The sequence below is a fragment of the Candoia aspera genome, chromosome 1, assembly GCF_035149785.1.
Source record: "Candoia aspera isolate rCanAsp1 chromosome 1, rCanAsp1.hap2, whole genome shotgun sequence".
Lineage (NCBI taxonomy): Eukaryota > Metazoa > Chordata > Lepidosauria > Squamata > Boidae > Candoia > Candoia aspera.
In genome coordinates, this window is record NC_086153.1 from 16,579,237 (window position 1) to 16,591,235 (window position 11,999).

Here is an 11,999-nt window from a genome sequence, read left to right on the forward strand (position 1 = left end):
TGTAGGTAAGATGAAGGCAATAACATGGACACATACTTGTGCTTGTGCTATGGTTAGGTGCAAGTCAGGAAAAGCACTAACATTATCAGTCCTACGACCAGGGGAGACAAGAGCAGACACAAGGAGAGGAACAAAGAGGGAATCCTTGGCTTGCTGTTTCAACTCCTAATGACCCTAGTAGGCAATAGGATAAAATGGTCAGAAGAGTTGATGTTTCTAGAGCTGTATCGCTAATGCCTACTGCTGGATCACGAAGCTCAGAACTGTTTATACCAGTGTTTTTCAAACCTGGCAACTTTAAGATGTGTGGACTTGAAGAATTCTGGGAGTTGAAGTCCACACATCTTAAAGTTGCCAAGTTTGAAAAAAACAGGTTTATACTGATGGACAATGGCTCCTCATCTTTTGGGTTTACCAGGAGATGCCTTTGGAACAAAAAGCAGATGCTTGGATAATGCCTTTAGGTCTAATTGAAGGGTAGTATATGTCAGGATCTCAGACAGCTGAGCGGGGTTTCTTCTAAACTAGCTGGACATGTTTGTGGGAAAAGACCAAAAATCTGGAAAGCATCAGGTTAGGGAAGAATACTCAGGTATCTCTTCCTGTTTTCATGCATTCTGAGATGGAAGATAAACACTGAACTTGAGTGAAATTAAAAAATAAATAATAGTAAAATTGTATAGGGGTTTTAGAGTTTTATTTGGAAGCCTGACTACAAAACGGAATATATGGGAGATTTTAAATGCCCATTTTCTATACCAAACTTGTGAATCTTGAAAGCTGTTTATTTCTTGATGGCCTCCTCAGGCTTCTTGACATCCGATGTAGGGATCTGGGCATGGGCTTCGAAAGTGACTGGGATTGTGATCTCTGCAGACTGAATGGCTGGTTTGGGCAAGGGTGCTTCCACTGTCAGCATGCCATCTGGGGAGAGTGATGATCGGACCACAGTTGCATCAATGCCAGGAGGCAGCCTGTGAAGGAAAGAGAATGTAAGAATGGTCTACAGTAGTGGGCTTATGAGATTAATCAAAATGACATCACAGGGTTGCTTTCTTCCTTTAAATTGGGCATGAGGAACCTGTTACTGAATTACCATTTTCACAGTCAGCAGAGCCAGTGTTGAGGGATACCTGCAATTATCATTTGGCAACATCTGGAGGTCCATTGGTTTCCTACCCATCCTGTAAATCTTGACTGTAAAAGAACTTCTACATTGCCACTATTCTCAGAAAGCAGTACTCAGAAATAGTTTGAAAGTGACTTGTAATCATCGTCACTTCTGATGAGTGCAAGATACCAAAAACTAGGATTAAAGTAATTGCTTGTCCTAAACTATTGCAGGTTATGTAGCAACAAAAAACCCTTCATCCCAACTCCTCATATAAGGGAGGGAGGGAGGGATTCTTCCCCTCCTAAAATGAATGGGAAAACATAAAGAGTTTTGTCAAATTTCCTTTGCTTCTTTTGTACCAGCCGATTTGATCCTGCAGGGTTGGCAAGCTCTGGGTTCCTTTGATTAACCAATGTCATCTATTGGGACCGCAGAATTGTGCCTTCTCTGTAGTGGCATCTTGTCAGGGTCAGCCTCGCTCTGAATAAGTCACGGACTCACTTAATAGGGATTAAGGATTTCCGGTTTATTGGAACGGAATGCTTGACAGAACGAAAAACGGGAATGGAGGCGTGGTGGCATGGTGTCCTGTTTATACCCCCTTGCCGGACCCCGTGCTCCTCCACCCTCCATTGTCCCCATTCCCCTGACCGGACGGGAGATTTAGATGTTGATGGGATTTGTGATGGTTGTTTGGGCATTTTCCCGGCTGCCGTCTTTGTCCTATTGGTGCAGGTGCGTCCTCCGGGGCACAAGGCGTGAGTCCTTCTGTGTCATCGATGCTTATCTGAATTACCTTGTGATGTCCTTCTATGAAGCTGTAGATCAGTTCATGGGTGTGGTTGCTTGGGTGATTAGTTGAGCATTGATTTGATTGTATCCTTCCTCTCTTTCCTGATGATCATGATCCACGTTGTGAGGCTCTTGTGTGCCTTGCAACGGGGTCATGACACATCTGCCCTCTGGAACAAGGTTCCCCCCGAGATTTGGATGGCCCCCACTCTGCTGCTGTTTGGAAGAGCTGTGAAGACCTGACTCTTCACCCAGGCCTTTGGTGAGGGAGAGTGAGACCCCTCGCTTCATCGCACTTGCCATCTTTTAACTTTATCTTTTTATCTTTTATTGATTTTACTGTAATTTCTTTGATTGATTGTTCTGAGCTGCCTGGAGTCATTGAGAGTTGGGAGGCAAGTTTAATATGTTGTTGTTATTGTTGTTGTTATTTTAAAGAGAAGCCAGGAAGAAGGAGGAGGCAAGATGTTTTTCCAATAGGAAAATAAAATCACTACTTTTCTCCTCTGACTAGTCTTGCATAAGTTTCAACTACACTGCAAACTACACCTCTGCAGGACACACAGAGGTCCAGAAATACCTCCCATCTAATGCAGCATCCTTGAATGGAAGTGCCTGAAGATTTCTGTGCATTGAACTCTCAGAGTGGGTGTCCTGAGGCAATGCCTCTTAAGGCCAAAGCGGCAAAGGATGGCAGATACAGTTTCAGGAGCTTAAGAAAGTTGTTGAGAAGGCTCCTGTTAGAAGGAAATTAATAATCCCCTCCCTCTCTCTCTCGTGCGCGCGCACACACGCACATGCACACACACCCCTTCAGCCAAAGCCAAGGGGAAATAGCCTAGAGAGTAAGAAAAGTAGGAAGAGATATTTGATGCCTTCTAGAAATCTGATGGATTCCAGCTTTGCCCCAGCCTATGGTCAAGGATAATGGGACTTATGGGAGTCATACAGGATCTGGAAGCCACTGATACCCCACATTCTCTCTAAATCAGCCTTCCTCAACTTTTTGACCCTGGAGGAACCCTTGAAATATTTTTCAGGCCTCAAGGAACCCCTGAACATTCAGGCTCAAATACAGGCCAGAGGTTACAAAATTATTATATTGGTTTCATGGGCAGGCCTGTATATCTGCATTAACAGTGTTCCTAAACTGAAAATAAAGAATGAAACTTGCCTCTTTAATGTGAAGTTGCCTGAATTTGAAGTAAGTTTTTAAATAAATTGTGATCTCTCAGGGAACCCCTAGTGACCTCTCGCAGAACCCTAGGGTGCCAGGGAACCGTGGTTGAGAAACCCTGCTCTAAAGGTTTCCGGTTGATGTAATGCAGGTACAACATTTTAAGTATTAGGAAGGACGATGCAACTATTTGGTACTAGTTTTTTTCCCCTGTTGGGAATCATGATGAACGAAAGAAAAAATAAAACTGCCAACATAATGATCCCTTTATAAAATACTGTATATGTGGTTAATGTACTAAGTGAGCATAATCCTGCTCAGTGTACTATGCAAATATAGGGAGCAAAAGAAGGTTCAGAAAAGGGTAAGCAAAATGTTCAAGGACCATTCCCTTATGGACGAAGGTAACCAAGGTTGAGGGCTTGTTTCTGTGCACAGCTGGGGAAGTACATTTCAAGGACCTAGGAGGGGATGTAAAGCAGTATTTCTCAACCTTGGCAACTTTCAGACGTGTGGACTTCAACTTCCAGAATTCCCCAGCCAGCCATGCATGGCTGGCTGGGGAATTCTGGGAGTTGAAGTGCACACATCTGGAAGTTGCCAAGGTTGAGAAACACTGATATAAAGCATAATCTTTCCTGGCTTTTTCCACACACAGAGAGCCTCCAGTCCAAACTGCAAGTAGATATTTATTCAGAGAATACACGGAGAGGTAAACAGGGAAAATAGAGTGCTACAGCTGACAACTTTCTCACATGTAGGGGTCACCTGGAGAGTCATAGCATCTACTTACGTGTATTTCCTTGTGAAACATCTGGAAATGAACCCATGCTCATCTTGTCTTTCTTCATGTTTGCCTGGAAAAGAAAATACCTCTGTGATGGAACGATCAGTGCTTTTCTATTTAAAAACATGAATAAATTCCATGTAGTCCATTTTCTTCACAGCTTTGCTCTCTCTCTCGTTTTCACACACACACACACACACACACACACACAAACATCTGCATGCTAAATACTAAGTGCATTAGTAGAATTTCTGGATTTTGGAAATGGGGATAAAGGGGTTGTTATTTGGTGCTTCTGAATTATGTAATTTGTTGATATCTTTTTTTCTCCTTTATGTTACTGAAGGTGTGTGAAACAGTACTTGTCAAAGGAGATGAATCTTGTGGTTGTAGAGATTCTTAGTGTGATTTACTGTAATGGTGGAATGTAGCTATGCTGTCCTTCATTGACTATCACATCCCAAGGTACACTCACGCATGCATGCATGCATACATGCATATGCACACACACATGCACGCATACAGTTTTTATTATTTACATTCCAAGGAAGTAACTCTCAGGTTAAAAGCTTCATCATGCAATGCAGACTTATAGTGCAAAAAAAGCCATTAACAAAATTTCACAATTAAGGGTAGGACTAGGAGCATTAACATCTAATAATCTAATCTAATCTAATCTATTGTTAATTGTTAATCTAGCAGCATTATTATTTGAAGATCAGTTCCATTCAACTCATAAAACATACTAAACATTAACAAAAAGCTTCAGCTTGCTGAAATGCACTTTATATCTTATTAAAAGAGAAATACAATCTGGCGTGTTACCTTTTAAACCATTTGAATACATTAGAAACTCCAGGAAGAAAGGGAAATATATATCTGTCCTTTCCCTACTTATTGCTCTCGTTCTCTGGCTTTTTTTTCCTTGTCTGTCACAAAATGAAAGCCTGTCTGCTCTTCTGTGTATGAGTAAAATACAGGGACCGTGGTGGACCTGTTCCTTCATAACAACATTTTATTCCGCACAATAAATAATCAGGTACTTCCGGAAACCTCACCAGCCAAACATGGAAATCAAGGTTATTCTGCTATTGGTTGCTTACTGTACAATATCCTCTAAACTGAAGTGCATTCCCCCTCTATGGAGAATCGATTGCTAACTTTTTATAAAAGAACTATTTTGGATAAGAGCACGAAAGACTGACTTCCTAACCCGTGGCCTGCAGCAGCCAGTCACTCCCAGCTGCTTCCAGGCCATCCCTGCAAGTAGCTAGGGAAACAGTAGCTTTCCCCTACTGCTGTTCCCCCAGCAACATACAGTTTGGCTTTATATAGCCGTTGTTCTGAGGAGGGGAATAAAATCAGTTAAATAAAATTTTGCCTTAACTTTATGCATAATAATTTTGTGTGTATCAGTGGTGTGTAAGTCTCCTCCACTTAAAAAAACAATAGTTAAAATAAATGAACATTTAAATGCACAAATGTCTTTTTGGAAGACTATGAGTACAAGGTTCCTCCTGAATTTGGAGAGAATTCTTTGGGGGAGTCAGAAGCTGTAGAAGCAGTACATTCATTTTGCCTTCAAAGAATCAGACCAAGTCCTGCTGATTGAATTGCTATTTCTCTCTCTCTCTTTTTCATGACCTGCTGATGTATCTTCAACAGCAGCTTTATCTATAGACCTTAACAGGCTTGACTTACTTTAAGGCCCAAAAGTATTTTGGAAGGTTGCTTTCAGGCCACTTGGCAACTCCCACTACTATATTAGGGATCAAGACTGGAGGAGTAGAATCGGTAAAGAATATATATTACATATTATAGTAATTATGGTATTCTTATTTTATTGCTCAAGCCAATTGCAATGAAATTTCATTTTAATGTACACTTTGGTGTATAGTGAAATGACAATAAAAGTCCTATTCTATTCTATTCTATTCTATTCTATTCTATTCTATTCTATTCTATTCTATTCTATTCTATTCTATATAATGATAAAGGACAGCCATATAGTTAGTTCTCTTGACAACAGCATCAAGTAATTTGCCATAGTCTTCTTCTGAGATATTTTTTAACTTCTAAATATAGCTTCTGGATTACTGGGTGGTCTCCCATCCCAGTACCAAACAAGTCTGTCCCAGCTTAGCTTTTCAAGATCAAACTCAGCTATGTGCTGCCTCTTGTTCATATGAGAATTGATATAAGTACTGTGGCTTGAAAAAAATGCTTGCAGTAACTCTAGTGCAAGAATTGTAACTTTAAGACGGAGCACACCTGGTTCCACAGGGATCTCAATAGGGGGATTTAAAAAATTAAGGTGGCAGCCATAATCATGTGATCAAAACTTCACCCCTTTTTTACATGTGTCATATCTGATGGATTTTAAAAAAGGGACAGGGCTTCCACTGCACAGTTGTAGCCAACATCTTGCTTTTTTTGACCACCATCCCCCCCGGGTGGGTTCCCTCCCTTCCACAGTAGGGATTGAAAGTCACGATGGCAGCTGTGATCACATGATTGAAGCCCTGCCTCTTTTGAGCACATTGCATTGGTTGCTTCGATCACATGCTAATAGCCTCTGCCTTGACTTTTTTGACCCTCCCCCCAGGCAGCCTTGCTTGTAAGCAGTTCTTTTTATAAGCTTTGATGCAGAAATGTGTCAGTGATGTGATTAGGTGAATGCACTGCTTGGCTAACTTGCTGCTGTAATCTTTTCAAATTCTTTTAGTTGTTGCGCCTTAGCAAAAAGTGAGAAATACGTTCCTTGCTCAGAGAATGATTTAAATATGCACACTGAGTCCAGGAGACCTGTGTTATAGGGAAATTTGATAGTACACTTCAAAAAATCTATTTGGCACCTAATCAGACTCCTTGATTTTAATCAGGCATGGAATAGGCCAGCTGCAATCCAGCTAGCAGTGGAGACAGGGGAGTGAAGTTTCCCCACTATGCGGTTTCTTTGTTTGCCTCCTTGGATTTCACCCACCTTTGTTCTTTTTATCTCTGCTCATAGGCAGAAGAACGGCATTGCAGGATTGCCTCTGATCCTCTAAAAAAAACCCTCCTGCTACATAAGTGTTTCTCAGCCTTGGCAACTTTAAGATGGATGGACTTCAACTCCCAGAATTCCCCAGCCAGCAAGGTTGAGAAACACTGTGCTATATGACACTCGTCTGTCTTTTAAGACGCAGGCCTCTTTGCTGATTCTACTGCGGTAGACTAACCCAAAATCAGAAGTCCCCAGTTTTTAAACAAGACCCATATTTATTTATTTTATTTTATTTTATTTTATTTTATTTTATTTTATTTTATTTTATTTATTTTATTTTATTTTATTTTATTTTATTTTATTTTATTTTATTTTATTTTATTTTATTTTATTTATTTTTAATTATTTATTGCTCACATTTATATGGATAAAGTATTTATATATACTTTAAACATGCTAAGCTTGGCCAGTTTGTTGTTTGTTTTGTTCCCTAGCTCAGTGTGTTGTGTGTACCAAGCTCTTTGGCTGGTTTATGGTTGGCTGTATTGTGTGTACAGAAAAATGAGATAATTAAGTAGTAAATTCATTGTGTTGTACAAACCACTCTGGAAGTTGGCATTAGGTAGCCCAATGGGCAGGATAGATTAAAAATTATGGTGTCTGCTTATGCATTATCGAGACAGAGAGATAAACACTTCCAAAAGGAGAATAGAGATCTGAATAAAATTAGCATATACTAACTTTTCTAGGAGAGATAGTTTAGTGCAGGGATTAAGGCATTGGGCTAGAAACTGGGAGACCGTGAGCTCTAGTTGTGCCTTAGACAGAAAGCCAGCTGGGTGATCTTGAGCAGGCCCTCCCTCTCAGCCCTAGGAAGAAGGCAAGGGCAAGCCACTTCTGAAAATGTTGCCAAGAAAACTGCAGGGACTAGTCGGTTGCCAGAAATTAATGCTGATTAAAACACAGACACAAACACACTTTTCTAGAGTCATAGACTTGGAAGCCATTACTCTCATTTAAATGGATTTGCACTGTATATCTTGCTCAAGAAAGGTAATCTGTGCTCCTGCTTGTATAGTTGCTAGGCAAATATAAAGTCCTGTTTTCTTTAACTTCAGCAATGTTGCTACGGTCAGCCCAAGGCTGCAATGCCTGCAGAGGTCCCAAACAAACACCACACATGTCTTAAAATCAGCAACAATAGCAGTCCTATTCTGTCCTTTTCCTCTTCTGCGTTCTAGAGGCCTCCTGGAGAATCTAAACTCTTAGGGCAGATCTGCACTTTCTGCTGGGCCACCACCAGTATGGGCCACTTGCCACTTCTTGAGTGCAGGAAAAGATGACATCTTCCTCCCCCACCTCCCAGCCCATGGCCAGGGAGTTTCCCAGCTGCAATCCAAAACCGCTCTTTTCTGACCCAAGGGGTCTTAAGCCCTTCAGGGCAGATGTTCTCCTGTGCGTGGTTCCATTCTAGTAGCAGCCCCAGCTCTGATTGGCTGCAGTGCCTGGCATTGCCCCTCCCCGTGGTCACTGCCTGTGCAGCCATTTCAACCTGGGCTGGTGGGCTGCTCAGCTCTCTGCTGGTTGGCAGGTGCAGATTTTTAAGTAATCTCGCAATTGACCCAGTGACGACCTGTTAAGTCAATGAACATAGGTCAATCAACCCTAGAAGCTCATGCGCCGTTCAGCCCTTATGTCTCCCAGCGGGCATCCGTTCAGTTTCTGCCCAGGCTGGGTGAATCATGTTCCCTTTGCTTTCCTGCCCCCTGCCTAAAAAGTGCACCAAAGTTTCCTTTCTTCCCTTTTCTTTTTTTAAGAACACCTTTATGCTGCAAGGTAGGACTTGCTACTTTGCTTCTATGAAGCTGAACTCTCAGTTCTTCACTGCTACCAAGTTTCCATGAGGCCAACAAGGAACACCTTGTTTGGCTTTGATTATGATGCTACAAATAAGGGGGTTAGAGAGAGAGAGAGAGGACCCATGATAGTGTCAAAGGAGATCGTGTAAGAGGTGGGTGTGAAGGTATTCATGTGTGCAAACCTCTGAGAAAGCAAGGGAAAAGCACGGGAGCTAAGGAGAAGAGAACAATCCCTAAAAGGAAAAGATGCACACTGGTAGACTGGCCTGCACTGATGGGAAGGGCCAGAAGCAAGGGAAAGACCCAGCAGGTCTTCTAGTGGCCACAGTCTGGACTGAGCCCCAGCTCAGACCCATTGCCAACCCTCTGCAATTGGGTCTGGAATGTCTGAAGTTGGCTGAAGGAACAGCCAGGAGCAGCTGGTGAGAGAAGCAGCTTAGGCTGCAGCATGGAATCACCCTTATTAGCACATATAAACTCTGAAACAAAAGGATCAGAAAGGGAGAAAGAAGAAGGAGAGACCGAGGCTGCGTGAGGAGGGAGAAAACTGTATGAAAGAGGCCCAGGACTACAGGGCAAGAATAGCTCAAGGGTGGACGGGGTTCTTATTCTCATCTAGAGGGCATTTTATCTAAACTTCTCCCAGTCCTTTGCAGAACAGATGCTGATCTTTAAAGCAGATTTGGAATGGCCAGCCCTGCCCATACAATGCTGCTGGAAGACCCAGGACAGTTTGGGCTGTGCAGCCGTGCCCAAAACATTTGACTTATATCTTATTTTTCAACTGACATTGAACTATGATGGCACCACACTGTACAGAGGCAGGCCTCCGGTGTGAAGTCTTTCTGCTAGTAATTAAAGGTCTCTGTCTCTCGTCTGTCTGTCTGTCTGTCTGTCTGTCTGTCTGTCTATCATCTCTATCTCAGTTTTCTATCTTGCCTTTTGTTCAGGAGCTCAAGGCAGCGTACACAGTGTTCTTCTCCCCATTTTCCCAATAATCCCGTGAGGGAGGTTGGGGGCTTATGTGGCTGAGAAATTCCTCTGATTATGTTGTACAGCTGCCCCTAATAATGTTTACATTATTTTAGGGTTTCAGCTTTTTTTTTGGTGATGGCTTTTAATGCATTTTGGTATACTACAGTATTGCTTATTAAAACTATTTTAACATAAACTGATCTGGGATTTTTAGCCAAAATCTACCTCTATCTGAAGTGAGGGGCATATGGACAAGATGGTAAGGCCTTCTCTGTGATGGCCCCCACCCTGTGAAACTTCTACTCTCAGAGGTTTGTAAAGCCTCCTCCCACATGGCATTCAGACCACCACTGGAAACAGTTTTATTTCACTGAGCCTTTAACTGCAGTTAAATGTTTCTGGCACCCATCTTTGGGTGGGGTTGGTTTATTATTCTTGTTGCTTTTAAAATGTTTAATGCTTGGTGACCTGACCAAAGATTTTCAAATGGCTCTAAACACTGGAATAAACAAACAAACAAATAAATAATGCATATTTTTAAAAATAAAACAATAAAAATTAAAATAAAAATGCCACCTTTTCTGTGGGACAAGAACATACTGGAGCCAAAGAATGGAGCATCTCCATTATGTCCTGCTTCTGGCTGGCCCCTGTTAAAAGCATGTTGAGCCCTCAAAGATCCTTCTGTACAATCCCCATAATAATTCTCTTGTGGCCATTCGAGCAAAAGCTGTTGACTAGGCTTTCTAAGAAAAGGACTGCCTGCTTCAGTTGACTTAAACATTACCAATCCTCAAAAAGGTGCATTGATTGATTGGTTCATTTATAGATCACTTTTTTTCCCATTTGAAACACATTGGCTGAATGCAAATTTTTCTTTGGCTGAACTTGGAGACTAATATTTAAAGTATTAAAGATTTTAATGTTTCAGGCAGTTTTAGTATCTATATTATTTATAAAATAATAAATCCTATTTATAAAGGATGGGTCAATGCAATACAAGGCCCTCCAATAAAGTTTATAAAGAAAGGAAAAAAGCTAACAAAACAAGATGTGAAAATCTTAACATTAAAAGAATAGAATTAAAAAAGTAAATAGGACAAATAAGTAAAGCTGAAATGGTATGAGGCAGTTGTATTCTTTCAGATTTCTTTCAATATATATTGATGTTTATATTGAGATTTTAATAACCACAAGATCAAAGGGGAAATATTTTTTTAAATGAATGGAGTAAGTGGTTAAAGACAGATAATTAATCAGCTCAACATCGTCTCATTGGCTGATAGCCCTACAAACAATGGAACCTCCACATTTAGAGGTTGTATATGTCAACCTATCATTTATGAGGTTAAAACCTCTGAGCAGTCCTCCTTATGCGCCTCAGTGATTCACCAAAGCATTGCAGAAACAGTTATTGACCTTGAAGTTTGGCTCAAAGTCACTGGACTCTGCCATGGAAGCAAAGGCTGTTGAAGACCTGATTTGGGAAGGGGAGATGTCTGAGGGATCTAAAGAGAAGCTACTCACCAGTGATTTCTACCACACCATCTTTCGTCTTCACCACCAACTCTTCTGGTGCAAAGTGGTTGACATCCAAAACCACTTTCCAGCTGTCTGAAGTCTGCCGGATCTCAGAGATGCCACTACTCAACTGGCGGTTCAAAGCCCGGTTGTAGGCAGGGTTGGCTCCTGGCGAGCTGACGACGGGGCTAGCGGCCACTGGCTCTGGACTTGAACTGACCAGGGGTCGTACGTAGCCTGGCCAGCTGGTGGTCCCTGCAGGCCACTTGTACCAGTCTTCAGGAATAAGTGGCATCCCAAAAGACTGGTCCAAGAGCCTGCTGCCCCTGTACCAGTCCCAGCTGGGGCTGCGTAGGAAAGTGAAGGGCACTTGGCGTTCTGACATGTCCTGTTCCCGAGCCGTCCCAGAGCTCTCTGCCCAGACCTGGACTGTGAAGATCTACTCCCTCCAGCTGGCCCTTATCAACACACAGCTATCTATTTTGGGACAAGCATTCCAGTTCTCTATTAATGGAAATTGCGCTTGGCTGCAGGAAGCTGATGAATATTACACAGGTCTCAATGACATTCCCCTTGTGCATTTGTCATCCTCTGCCTTCTTGGTCAGAGGAGGGGGAGCAAGGAGGAGGGAGGGAAGGGGAAAGGAGAACAATTCCCATTGGAGAACAGCAGGAGCTTGAATTCCAGTCTTGCCTTTTTGACCTCAGCAATCTGAAAATAAGCTAAGACTAACTGGAAGAAATATTTTTTGGAATGCGGCAGAAATTGCCCCAGCTTCCTTGTAGTAC

The 11,999-nt window shown here is 42.0% G+C and overlaps 1 protein-coding gene across 1 annotated transcript; it reads right to left on the reverse strand.

Moving 5' to 3' along the window:
- Window positions 1-686: 686 nt before the first annotated feature.
- Window positions 687-11,713, reverse strand: HSPB1 (heat shock protein family B (small) member 1). Its single transcript, XM_063298207.1, has 3 exons — window positions 11,218-11,713; window positions 3,877-3,940; window positions 687-974 (listed from the first exon to the last, which is right to left on the reverse strand). Exons 1-3 carry the CDS (start codon window positions 11,594-11,596, stop codon window positions 785-787), a joined length of 633 nt encoding a protein of 210 aa, XP_063154277.1. The 5' UTR covers window positions 11,597-11,713; the 3' UTR covers window positions 687-784.
- Window positions 11,714-11,999: the final 286 nt, after the last annotated feature.